The 13,849-nt window shown below is 41.3% G+C and overlaps 1 protein-coding gene across 3 annotated transcripts in view; it reads left to right on the forward strand.

The window, feature by feature from the left end:
- KCNQ5 (potassium voltage-gated channel subfamily Q member 5) overlaps nucleotides 1–13,849 on the forward strand; it is a 504,606-nt gene that overhangs the window by 435,220 nt on the left and 55,537 nt on the right. For 2 of the 3 annotated variants that reach the window (XM_047760371.1, XM_047760389.1), the window contains 2 exons: nucleotides 4,667–4,723; nucleotides 8,380–8,600. In XM_047760371.1, coding sequence (XP_047616327.1) covers nucleotides 4,667–4,723; nucleotides 8,380–8,600 — 278 coding nt within the window. The remainder of the gene's footprint in view (nucleotides 1–4,666; nucleotides 4,724–8,379; nucleotides 8,601–13,849) is intronic. The other variant, XM_047760380.1, reaches the window with a different exon arrangement.

Genomic DNA, 13,849 nt, shown 5'->3' on the forward strand with positions numbered 1-13,849 from the left:
GATCCAAGAGGACGGTCCCCCATCCTTTAGGAAAAGGATAATCCTCCCGAAAATTAACCAAATAATTTATGATTATTCTTTCATGCCTTAAAAGGAAATGTTTTATCAGATTAAGTGACAGAAAGCTGGACCTAGAAGGAATCAGAGGTAAAAGATAACATTTTAATCTGGGCTAGTGGGTGCCAAGAAGGGTCCGTGCTTGGGGACAGTACCCTGAAGGACAGAGCCAAGTGGGTCCCAGCACTGGGTGAGGAGGGCCAGAGGCAGGACCTGCAGGAGAATCCCAGGGGCCTAGAACTCCTTCCCATGAGGAACACAAGCCTTTTTCCTGTCATTGCCACTCATTTCAGTAACGAAGAAACACAGGCATCCCCCTGCCCAGGATTGGGCTCTGGGTGGGGGTCAACAGAGCTCCAGGGATTGTTCCTTTAGCTCTGTGCTATTATGCTAATGACGTTATCTATACGTATTGACTCAGTCTTGAAATCAATTTTGATAGTTCACTTGATGTGATGAGTCTCTGGGTCATCCATTTCTGTATTATCTCAACTAACACTTTAAAAGATTACAAACCAAACATAAACACATTGATTTCTGATGGGAGGTAGGTATCATAGGATACACAGCCCTCCTTCAGAGTAAGGTAAGCCTACATGGGATGGCATTAAAGACCTTCTCCTAAGTGGTAAGTATAGAGTTAAAGCAAAAGGCATTGGATATTCCTGGGTGATATTCCCAAAAGGTTTTAGTAGCTTGAAGAGTTGCTTTTCTCCACCTGAGAGAGATGTCTGCCCAATGAGAGGTTCTGGGCATTAGACTTAAAACATTCTTTGCAAGGACCCTGGAAGAGGCAAGCTAAACAAGCCTGACCTTGCTGTGCTTCTGTGTGTGTCTAGACTCCATGCAAATCCCACTATCCTGTTATGACAACTTTTTTTGAATAAATACATTAAATAAATAAATCATAGGTATTAGAAGCTGTCTTCGTCTCTTCGGCAATATTTAAAGTTTGTCTATCTCAGGAGCTATCCATTTATAAATTATCTCAAAGATTAAGCTATATCTAAGTCCTAAGGGCAGAGCCATCTATGGCAAGAATTCACCAGCTACTTGAGAACCAGGTCACCTGTCTTAGATTCATCCTCCAAAGGGGAAATTTGTACATCCTGTGCAGGTGTTTGCTTGTATACAGCCTCTGTGGCTGTCCTGAGTGAGGGGCCACCTTGGGCTGACTGTGTCATTGCACTTCTTCCACATGTCACCAAGGCAGAGAGCACAGACAGAACTCAAGTGGCACAATCGAGCTGCTGCCTCTCGGTCCAGACAGGAACCTCAGAGTCAGCTGTCAAATTCAAAACCAGTACCAACCAACTGCTTTCATTCCTTGATCTTCATGTTCAAACATGTGTCCTGCGTGCTTGGAAATGAGACTGTAAGTTTGAATGTGTACAGAACCACTGAGCTGTGCCACTGAGAATCACAGAGATTGGACATTTGGCAAAACCTACCGTGAACACACCCTGTGTTACTGTTTGACACGCTTGCCTTACTTCACGCTTCACACTGACACTCTCAAGTGTTCTGTCCCCTGGTTACACACACCAGATTGCCATGTGTGAACTACAGCAGTGAATGAGCTCGACAAATACTTCTTGGATAAAGTAATAAAACATCCCTGACCTCAAGTACTCTATGTGAAGAGAGAGAAAACACCAGCAGAAGTGGTAAAGAAGAGGAACATAAAGAGAGAGAAAATGAAAAATTAAATTCACTTCAATAATCCAAAAGAAATTAGTGAAAGCCCACATTCGAATATTACTGTAGCTTTCCCCTTGCCATGTTCCAGGCAATGAAATGTGTAACACTGCACAACGAGTGCAGACAGACTGTTGTAATAGCAATAGCAACATCTGAGGAAACAACAGATTTGCCCTTAAGCAAAATATGCACCAAGGCAAATGCATTTATAATGAGAATTCTTCCTTGGAAGAGAGCGGTTCTGGGTCCAGGATACTGCTAGTGAAGGCTTGACCCATTTCGGACAGACCCATTAACATGGCCCAAGTGCAGAGCTGTTGACTGCTTGATGTGTTGATGGCGATTCAGAGAAGCAACCCAGAGGAGCTTCAGCCAAGTCTGTTACCTTCCAGTTATCTCAGAGCCGGGAATCTCCTAAATCCTCCCCATGGGTTTTCCTTGTACTAAGAACTGGGAGTGGCCCCGGTGTAGAAGAGTTTAATACAGCAGCCAACGCCCCTTTCCCAGTGCCTGGCGCTTGCTGCCTCAGAATGAGGCGGCTGTGGATCAGACCCTCCATGGGCAGGCTTCTCTCTGAAGGATGAAATGAGGCATCACACACAGTAATAAACACCCTTAGGTAACTGTGTTCCCTGCTTTAGAATATTCTTGTTAAAAGAGAAGATTTTCTTTTTATACTGGGTTTAGGGTTTTTTTTTTTTTTTAATTCCTGAGCAGTGTCTTAGGCTAAGGAAAGACATCCAGTCCAAGATGGTTATGCATTGTTTGTGACAGATCCAAACATTTTCTTTAAAAATGCGAATCATCAGTCTTCAGAAGAGCTTTTTAACATAGCTCCACTGAACATTGGTACAGGGTCAGGTGCAAATCACCACTAGTTTCAACTGAGCCTGCTTTATTCCTCTCCTGAAGCCACAAAATACAACTTTTTTTTTTTAACTAGAAGTGATAATTAATTGAGATGTTTCTGAGCGCCAAGACTGTGCTAATTGCATTACATAGATGAACTGCCTTCTTACAACAACCTGTGAGGTGGGTGTGGTCACCTCCACTTGGTAAATGAGGATAATGAAACTCAGAAGAGTTAAATAACTTGCCCAGATTCATAGAATTAGTGAGTCTTCAGGGAAGGTGGAAGCTGCCAGAGACTTCAGAGTTTCCTGTGTAGATTCAGGGCACTCTCCACCACATTCTATACAGCTTCTTGAGCATCATTTAATTATTCATTTGTTTTCCTCCATCGTCCCACTAAAACAATTCTAATCTTACATGTAATGGTAAATTATGCATATTGATTTTATTCTAATTAATCACCCATTAAATAATTTTTCCAATTCATTTTTTAAGCTGGACCACTCTCTGGGTATAAATTGTCATTTTTGGAGAACAAAATTTACCCGTAAGCCCATCTGGCCAGATTCACCCAATATTCTCACCTTCCTCCTAGACAAGGTCAGCCCCTCAAGATTGACTAGGTTGTGAGTCAGTTATCACAATAGTACAAGAAAGATTTTACAAGTTCCCTTGTGACAGAGCAGACTGCTGTGGCTCAGGTTTGATCCCTAGCCTGAGAACTTTCGCACACTCTAGCATGGCCAAAACAAAAAGAAAAGGAAAAATAGAGAATCTTATAAGGAAAAAGAAATAAAGAGAAAGAAAGAAAGATTTTATTTCTTCCTACCTATTAAGTTTTTATGGCCAAGAATAGATCATGCCATAGGTGGTTTAGGGATTATCTATAAATCTCACTGCCCCTGCTTATCCTGTTTCCTTAACACTTGTTTCTATGCCTACTTCATAGTTAAACTGCCTTAACACAGTTGATAAGGCATTAATAGAATTAACAGAACCCTGCCAGACTTCTTAGTAGACTCTCTGAAGTTGCTTTAAGGGGTACTTCTAAGACTGTTATAAAGATACATGTCTTAAAAGTTAAAGCAAAAACGATACTCTCTCTCATTACATTATGTCTTGGTCTTTGATCCACCAGGTTCTTTCCCTGAACTGGTTGTCTTTATTAGGTTTGAGAATTGTGGCTCTCGGGAGAGAATTCTGGAACACTGATGGAAAAGGCTGTGCACTCTTATAATTTCTTCTACATTTCCTTTCTGTTATTTATATTTTCTTCCTCTGTATGCAATGAACGATCTGCATGTGTTGTTAAATTAAACTCAGTTAAGTTGACCTTTTTTTCAACATAGACAAGTTGTGTCCTTATTGGCAAAATGCTAAGTTATTTCAAAAACATTTTTCTTTTTCAAAATGGTCTCTCCTGCTCACGTTTTTCATATAAGGAAAAGATTTAGTCTTTTAAAAACACATCATAAGACTTAAAATAAGAAAAATGCCTTTTTTCTTACAAACTAGCAACCGGGAGTATTTTCTTCTCTCTTTTGGAACATGTATTCTATCTGACAACTGGTGACCTATGTTAACTACAACTGCAGGTGTTTTCTACCAGTCGAGAACTTTTTTTTAATTTCAAAGCAATGAGTGTTATCTATTCCATTGATTCCTATAAATATTTATTTTATTTTTGAAAGTTCTGGAATATTTTTCCTCACTTATACTATATTGCATTGTTATTTATTACAAGGGTTTCTATATCCTAAAATATTTATATTCTTATTTTCATATGAAACAGATGCTGAGACATAGACTACCATCATCTGGAATACCTATGTCAAATCTAGTTATTTCTACTTAACCATTAAGAGCACTCGATCTATTTCGAGCAGCACAATTAAATTACACGGTTCGTACTTAGTGTTTAAATAGTCTATATACTTCCATCGGAAGAACAGTGAAGCCCAATGGCTTTGTTCTTCAAAAAAGACAACAAATCCCTAAGCACTTGTGTGATGGTGAAACTCTTAGTAATGTGCTGCTCTATTTCCCTCATTCCTAGTAAGTTCTATAGTCATAAGCAGAAGCTCTTCAGAATACACACCACACGGAAGCAGAGGTACTCAGCATCCCGGCTGTTGACATGAAATTTGAGAATGCCGACTAACCTCAGGTGCATGACCAGGTCGCCGCCACCCCAGCTGAGCCCTGCTCAGAGACTCACTCTTCTAAGGACTTCTTGAATGAGGTTTCGAACCCGCTTGTCCTTTTCCTCCTGCCTGTTGCCTGCTTGGACACTCTTCACCCCAGGGACAAACAGGCAGGGTCCTGCCCGGCACCTTCTCGTGGCAGGACAACGCTGATCTGAATTGTCGTGGCTCCCTTGCCATACTGGCCCTGAGGCGAGAACCCATAGAGTGCTTATCCTGTGAAGGGCTAAAGCCCTAATTAAGGACAACAATAACCTCAGCATTCTAAGTCCCAGAGGACTCCTGTGGGGATGCAAGGATGCCACACAGTTCCCTGGCAGGGATCACCCGGTCGGTCGTAGACTGCACGCTGGGCCATTTGGGTAGCTTGTGCATCTGGTAAGAAGACCCCCTTGCAGGGCGGCAGTGCAGTCTCCCCAAGGGCAGCCCTCAGCTGGGAGCATGGGACTGCACACAATCAATGACCCCATCAACCTTTTGGTTACTTTCTCCAGAGAGAGACCTCGTTGTTGTCTCTTGGGGATTATCTCTGGCCAACTTCCTAAAAATACTGTTACATAAATCTTCCTCAAAAATCATTTTCATAGAGACCATAACAAAGCCGAAAAATAGTGAAAACTTCAGTGGACTAGCAAACAGTCTATATTTTTAATCAATATGTATTTTCAGTAACAGCCACCTAATCATGTATAGTCATCTGAACAAGATGCTCTGTTGACTTCCAAAGGGGAAATGAACTAGAAAAAATTAATAGAACCGAGGTTTTTGTGCAAGAGGACACCATCCTTGCCTTGCAAAAGAAAATTTTGTCTGGGAAAAATTTCTGATTAGTGTGTTATTCTTAACTTTCATACAATTATGTCAGAAGAGAGAGTGAAAACATTACATCTTTTTTCTAATTTAGTGTGTAATACTTTGAGTTCACTTTAAAATAGTTCTTGAGAATTTTTTTAACTTCAGACATTGGTAAATATTCATGTATTGTAGAAGGACAAAAGGGGAAGAACTCATTTATATCAACCTAAGTGCCTTAAATGGTACTAAGATTAAGAAAATGATTATTTCCACTTTCCATTAATTCTTAAAGACAGTATTAAAGATCTTATGGGGCAGTTTGAGAAATATGTTTATAGGGAGTTCCTGTCAGTTGTGGCTAAGCAGGTAACAAACCTGACTAGCATCTTAGGAGGACGCAGGTTCGATCCCTGGCCTCTCTCAGTGGGTTAAGGATCCAGCATTGCTGTGAGCAGTGGTATAGGTCGCAGATGCACTTGGATCCCGTGTTGCTGAGACTGTGGTGTAGGCTGGCAGCTATAGCTCTGATTGGACCTAGCCTGGGAACCTCCATAAGCTTCAGGTATGGCCCTAAAAAGGCCAAAAAAAAAAAAAGTTTATAGGAACAATTATTTTTTAATATTCTGTTATTGCAAATACACCATGGTGAATTTAATGCTGATGCCTACCTTAGATTTTTTTTTTTGCTTTTTTAACAATTGAAATTTTTAAAGAGAAAAAACTAAACTTCATATTAAATAGTTTTATATTTTTATCAGTTTCCTGTTCATTCAGTTGGCATAGAAAAGAGATCTTGAAGTTGAGGAAAATAATTTGGTAGTAACTAAACCTAACCTTCTGTAGTAATTGGCATCTGTTAGTTCCAGAAAAGGTAATGGATTAAAGTATAAAGAACACCTATAAGCCATTCATTCATCTTAATAAAGGTGAAGAGGTACGTTTCTAAACCAGATCATCATGCATTTAGATGATGGAACAGATTTGATGAAAATGAAAAGATATTTGAAATTTTTACTATTAAAAAAAATGCTTGAAAAGATAGACATTTTGAGCACTGTTCCTCTGAGGATTTATTTAAACAATGTGAAGATTTTGGATGACATGGAGAACGAGCCTGAGACTAAGAAGAAGCAGTATCACGATGTTATTGTTGCTGTTGTTGAATGTAAGCCACCACTTAATCACACATTTGTTAAGTACAGAGAAAGCCTTTGACTGATGGGATTGTTTTAAAGAGCCCTTGAACCCACCCGCCTGCCACAAACCCACCCAGCTTGTCCTGCGCATGTGCCTTCAGCCAGTCATGCAGGACTTGGCTTTGTCTCCCTTCAGAGTAGGCTGTCAGCTGCATGACCAACGTGTTTATGTTACCAGGACTTTCTGACCACCATAGCTCATTATTTGATGTATTTTCATTGAAACACATAAAACATGGTATCTTTTTAGACTCTCATTTGTTAAGCAGCTAGGCATGGAAAAATAAATGTGACTCTTTCTTGTTAGCTACAAAGCACTTATCTACCAAACGCATTTGCTGTTGGCATGCTGAAGTTGGGGACAGTGGACATTTTGGTAAGTGGAAAAGAAGGCCTCCACCTGGTCTCAGATAATTCGGTCTATGGGAACACCGCCTTCACACCCCACAAAAGGCTGCAGCCAGCCTGCAGGCCTCAGCCACTCATGGCAGTGACTCCCCCTCAGACGCATCCCCTCCTCATGTCAGGCCGGAAGAGCCCTGGGCCCCTCCCTCCATAACAGTATCCCTTTCTAACGAATAACACAGTAGTTTATAAAGGCAACAAGAACACAGACCAAATAGGTCCACAAAGCTTCATACAGTTTATCTGATCGCCACAAAAAAAATCCCTCAGCTATGTTGCTATTTTTATCTCCAAATTAGAGACAAGGCCTCTAATTGCAGTGCCCTTCCCGGCACATCACACCACATCGTGTGATGAGGAAAGCCCAGAGACACACATTAGATTGTGCTGCTGTTGTTAATGCTTCCTTTATCAACCCACGTCAATTCAGGCCTGGCTGGCATCTGAGAACCAAATGCGAATACCTATAATTTACCAGGAGCTGCCACAGCAAATCGATAACCTATTTAACAGCAGGAAATTGTGTTAGTGAACATAACATCCCATTCCCTTAATAAGTCATCACATTCATTGTAAGTTGGGGCTGTTCTACCTTGTGTGGTTTTTGTCTCACAAGAATGAATGTGGTGTTAAGTGTTGTGTGTTTACTGCTGCCAGCCGCTCTGAGACTGCATGAATTCGCGGCTACCATAATCTTGCCTGGAATATAAAGTGCATGCAGAATGTCTATATATGTGTATGTGTAGCCGCCATCCCTATTTTTCTGTAGAAATGGTTTTGCAATTACAAAGAGATATGCTCCCAAATTTAAAAAAAAATAGCTTTATTAAGACTCACAGTTGAGGTTAAAGCTAAGATCTGTTTCTAAAGCGAACACCGAACCCGTTCTATGTTATTTCCAATGTAGTTGTGCACAAACCACTGTGCTTGGTCTCAGGCCTTTGTCGAATCCAGGAAGGGTGTGCATATACCTGTAGAAGGAGATTAACTTGAAATGAATGCAAACGAACTCAATAAAGCTCAAATTTTCAATAAGGGAAAAGTATACTATACCCCTACTTGCTAAAAAATATCGTGTTTGTTGAACTTCATGATCCTATACAGTTTCCTCCAAGCGGAGTGGAAGAAATTGCTTGAAATGGAATAACCCGTGCCTCTGTTGTCCACAGTCAGAAGCTCAGCTTTAAGGAGCGCGTGCGCATGGCCAGCCCACGGGGCCAGAGCATTAAGAGCAGACAAGCCTCGGTGGGTGACAGGAGGTCCCCAAGCACAGACATCACCGCCGAAGGCAGCCCCACCAAAGTGCAGAAGAGCTGGAGCTTCAACGACCGGACCCGCTTCCGGCCCTCGCTGCGCCTCAAAAGTTCCCAGCCAAAACCAGTAATAGATGGTAAGCACTGTTTTTCCATAACTGTTCTTTATATGATCAGCTATGGTGAGCAAGATGATGAAGTAATTAGTTCTCCCTGGTATCAGAGAGAAGGAAACAACCCCAGGGAAATAATGGGTTTTTCTCTTGGAAATTTATTCACTGCCTTGGGCAAGTGTTCAGAACACAAGTTTACTTTCAGAAGCAACTTTGGCAGCTAAATCTACATCTCAAGGACGTCACACAACATGTTAATTCTTCAGTCGTACCTACAGCGTATTATTATTCCTCAGACCAGGTCTATAACAGATCGACAGGACTGTCCTGATGTACAGTTGTGTCTGACCAAGGCCAAGGCCCAAAGCCAACCATCTGGAAATGCCTTGAAACACAGTTGAGATGGGTGACAGCACCTTTCTGGACCACAGAGAAGGTGCTCTTCTTTTTTCTGCTGCGCTCTGTTCGCCCCCTCAATCAGAGACCACTGATTATCTTCCTTAGGAAGATTCTTATTGAAAGTTCTTATGTAATGATAGCTAGAATTCAAGTTCTTCTCCCAAGAGGAATTAACCTATTTTATTTATCACATTATGTGGCAGAAGTTTACTTGCCAACACATTTTATTGAGTGCCATATAATTTTCATGTGTATAAAATAAAACATTTTCTTCTTCATTTAAGATTAGCTTGGCTCCCCTTTTATATATGCCCCCTGGGAGCTCTTATGCTGGGCAAAGCACCAGAATCAAATAGCATCTTCCACTAATGCAGAAAACCCACAAAGGCTCTCAGTCCTTCTGCGTTCATTCCCTAGCATAACCTGTATTTTCCCAGGCCCTGAAAGCCTGAAGGATAAAATTATCAACAAGAGGTCATAGTCACAGTGACCCCAGGCTCCCTCAGCCCCGGTCCCTGCCAGCCCATTCAGAGATCATCAGGCTGCCCCCCAACCCACTCTCAAGGGAGCACACTGTGACCCCTCTTCACACTTCCCCACTCTGCACACCCCATGCCCAGCTGCTGACCCATTGTGGCCCCAGTCCATGTTGATCCCTCCCCTGCACTGGACATCCCCATCAAGCCCCTGAGTGTCCTGAGTCACTGGTGGCACACATTTTCAGTGTCCTCTGGTTTCCACATGTTCCTCCCTAGGAATTTGGCTAAAAGCCCATGAACAGCTGAGTCAAGAGTTACCAGTCACAAGGCTTTATGTAGCCCTCAAAAGAGACTTTCTGAATGTAAATGGATGCATTATTTCTGGCAGGACAGTTGGCAATATATATCAAAAGCCTTTACATATGCCTGAGCTTGGATACCTCCCACCCACCCATTTCATTTCTAGGATACAATCCCTATAATGAAATATCAGACATTAGAAATGATGCTATAAATTTAAAATTATTGATATAGAAAAGGAGTCACAAAAAAATTATTCCATTTTGGTTGCGTGTGTATAAATTCTTGTATTCATACGAAAAAGCAGTGAATGAACAGTCACCTCCAAGTGGTAAGATCATAGTTATATTTTGTTTCTTCATTTTGTTCACCTATATTAACCATTATTTCTACAATGCACATGTAAAGCTTTTGTGATAAGAAAGCAAAAGAGAATTTTCTATTAAAAACTGGGTCCTCCTTTCACACACTGCCGTCTTCCCTCCCCTGACTCTGCCGGCCCTTGGTCTAACTCATGACCACTGAAGCTCTCTCCTTAGGCTGAGTGCCTCCTGGTCTCAGTGCTGGCTGCCAGCTCTCACTGGGTGTAGACACAGATTGTCTAATGAGGTTTGATAGCTCCTACTATGAATAGAACTCTATTAGGCTGTAGGGCTGCCGTAACAAAGTGCCACTGCCTGGGTGGCTTAAATAGCAGACACTTATTTCCTCACAATTCTGGAGGCACCAAGTCTGAGAACCCCTTGGGTTGTAGATGGCCACCTTCCCGCTGTATCTTCACTTCATCTTCCCTCTACACGTGTCTGTGTCCAGATTTCCTCTTCTTATAAGGACACTAGTCATATTAGACCGAGCCCACTCAAATGACCTCATTTTAACCTAATTGTCTCAAAATCTGAGGTACTGAGGGTGAAAATTTCAGCAAATTAATTTGGGAAGAATAACTCAGCTATACGAGAGCTCCTGCAAACCCAGGTCACAGTATCCACAGGCAGTGGGAGTGTGCCCACATCTTCACCCTGGCCCTGGGTTCACACGTGCTAGAAACGCAGTCTTTACCCACAGTGTGTCCGCACTCTTTCAGCGTGGGCTTCAAGCAACATTTGCCTCCGTGCTGTTAAGTCCTTATGGTTGGCTGAGCACATCTAAATATAAATGCATAGAATCTGGATTCTGAATATGGAAAATGAATTCCACTTGTATGTTTGGCCAGGGGGAAGCATCTTTCAAAGACTCTTGGATTTTGGCAGTATCCATCACGGTATTTTCAGTTACTGCAGAGGTTTCTCAGAGGTCAGACAGATAGAAGTCCTGTTCTCTTCCAAATCACAAATTGGAAAGGTCTCCTACCATCCATTCCTTATATCATTTTGTACAAGTGCAGTTCTATTAGATTAGAAAGGAATTGCTTTTCCCTGGTTGATGCCTGTCTCAGTTGGTTCTGAGTTTCCCAAGTGCCAGGAGGCCTGATTGCTTCCTGTTGAAGTAGCTATGTTGGCTGCCCACCTGCTAGAAATCATGACTCCTGATTCCTTGTTGTATCCGATAGCCCAGAACCTTGACCTCTGATTTAACTCATCGTTAGATCTTGGGGAAACAAAAATTCTCTCTTTACAGGGGAAAAAAAAAAAAAACTGGAGTAGCTATCAAATAAATATTGACTTCATTTTATACATGTTTATTTATAGTGCCTCTCCAAGTTTTAGTATTTCTCAAAATCCAGTTATTACCCATAGAAAATGATATATAGTACTGCAGCCAACCCTCAATTATTCTAGATCTATTTGCTCATTCACTTCTGGAGTTCTTTTTTCCTACTTTTCTTTTCCTTTTACACATTTTAGGCATTTCAATGCCCATTAACAGCTCAGAGAGAGTGGATGTATAGCAGAAGGAAAATTAGAAATTCAGACTAGCCTTTAAGTTTATAAGTTATCCTTGGAAAACAGTGGGCCTGGAACTGAAAGATAATAGAAAAACAAAAGAAATTTAAGTTTAATCTGTAAATTTTAATAATTCCTGCCAAATCTGATGCCCTTTACCACAGATGGTATTATTTTATAATTTAATGATTCTTACAAAAGTTATTAAGTATTCCATGTTGTTTTTCTTTGCTATAATTTTTGATGAAATTTACATGTTACACTTTAAAAAGGACATAATTTTAAATTCCAAATCCACATGTACCGAGAAGTGGAAAGTACTAGGCAGATATTGATACCAGAAATTTACAAATAACATAAGGAAGAAAGTAAACTGTAAGAGTCTAGACTGGTATTGCCATGGCAGATTTATTTTGACAATATTATACTGATAGTATTTTTAGTTTATAAATCCAATAATTAGAGATAGAAATGTTCCTTTAGTCAATCAATAGTATTTAAGCTTCTTCATATTATCTCGAAAAGAAGGTAGGATATAATTTTTTTTAGAATCCACAAGTAATGAATGTGATCATGCATATTTTTTCTTTTCTATGTCTGGCTTGTTATTACCCATAGAAAATGATATATAGTACTGCCCTCCATGTTCATCCATGTTGTTGCAAGTGGCAGGATTTCTTTCTTTTTAAGGATGAGTAATAGACCATCATATAATTTCACAGTTTCATTTCACTGTGTATATGTGCATCAGGTCATCATGGTATACACTTTTGATAGGTGCAGTTTTCTTTTTTTTTTTTTTTGGTCTTTTGTCTTTTTAGGACCACACCCATGGCATATGGAGATTCCCAGTCTAGGAGTCAATCAGAGCTATAGCCGCTGACCTATGCCACAGCCACAGCAACGCAGAATCCAAGCCACATCTGCAACCTACACCATAGTTCATGGCAATGCCAGATCCATAACCCACTGAGCAAGACCAGGGATCAAACCTGCATGTTCATGAACGCTAGTCAGATTTGTTTCTGCTGAGCCGTGATGGAAACTCCTACAATTTTTACTTTAAAAACAAAATTAAGGAGTTCCCATTGCAGTTCAGTGGGTTAAGAACCTGACGTTGTCTCCCTGAGGATGAGGGTTTGATCCCTGTCCTTGCTCAGTGAATTAAGGATCCAGCATTGTCACAAACTGTGGTGTAGTTCACAGATGCAACTCAGATCCCATGTTGCTGTGGCTGTGGCATAGGCCAGAGGCTGCAGCTCCAGTTTGACCCCCTTGCCCAGGAATGTCCATGTGCCACAGGTATGGCCCTAAAAAGCAAAGGAAATGAAAAGAAATTAAGTGGGTTTAGAATGGTATTTGTATCTCAAGATATGAGAATAGTAATGATAAAAGTAGCATTTATTGGCCAGAATTGTTCTAATGTTTTACCTCTGTGGTTTCATTTAATTCTTCCAATACCCCTATGAAGGATGCATGTTTTTTGGTTGTTGTTTTTGTTTGTTTGTTTCTTTGTTTGTTTTGTCTTTCTGCCTTTTCTAGGGCCGCTCCCATGGCATATGGAGGTTCCCAGGCTAGGGGTCCAATCGGAGCTGTAGCGGCAGCCTACACCAGAGCCACAGCAACATGGGATCTGAGCCGCGTCTGCAACCTACACCACAGCTCACAGGAACACCGGATCGTCAACCCACTGAGCAAGGCCAGGGATCAAACCTGCAACCTCATGGTTCCTAGTCAGATTCGTTAATCACTGAGCCATGACAGGAACTCCCAAGGATACATCTTATTATCCCCATTTTATGAATGAGGAAACCAAGACTGGAAGCTAAATGACTTGCCCAGAATCTCACAGCTATAAACACAGGAGCCACAGCCCACATCCAGACAGTCTGATTTCACAGGCCTCCTGTAGGACACATTCACATCTGCCCTCAGATGTCATGTCATTCCCTCTAAGCATCTTTCATTTCTCCTTTCTACCCACTCTTACTCTTCCATCTTCCTTTGGTCAGATCCTCTTCTGTTAGAAACCATTTGACCTTGCCACTGGTCCATCCCATCTCTCTCCCAGCCCTTAGCTGCCAAACCTCTAAACTGCATCATCTTCAAAGACAGCCAGATTGGAAGGTTAGGCAAACTGGGGAGATGGCCTTTAGCTGACCCTTCTCCATGTTGATCATGTATCTGGAAGAGGCTCAGGATAATAGCCATC

Source organism: Phacochoerus africanus, chromosome 2, assembly GCF_016906955.1.
Source record: "Phacochoerus africanus isolate WHEZ1 chromosome 2, ROS_Pafr_v1, whole genome shotgun sequence".
Taxonomy (NCBI): domain Eukaryota; kingdom Metazoa; phylum Chordata; class Mammalia; order Artiodactyla; family Suidae; genus Phacochoerus; species Phacochoerus africanus.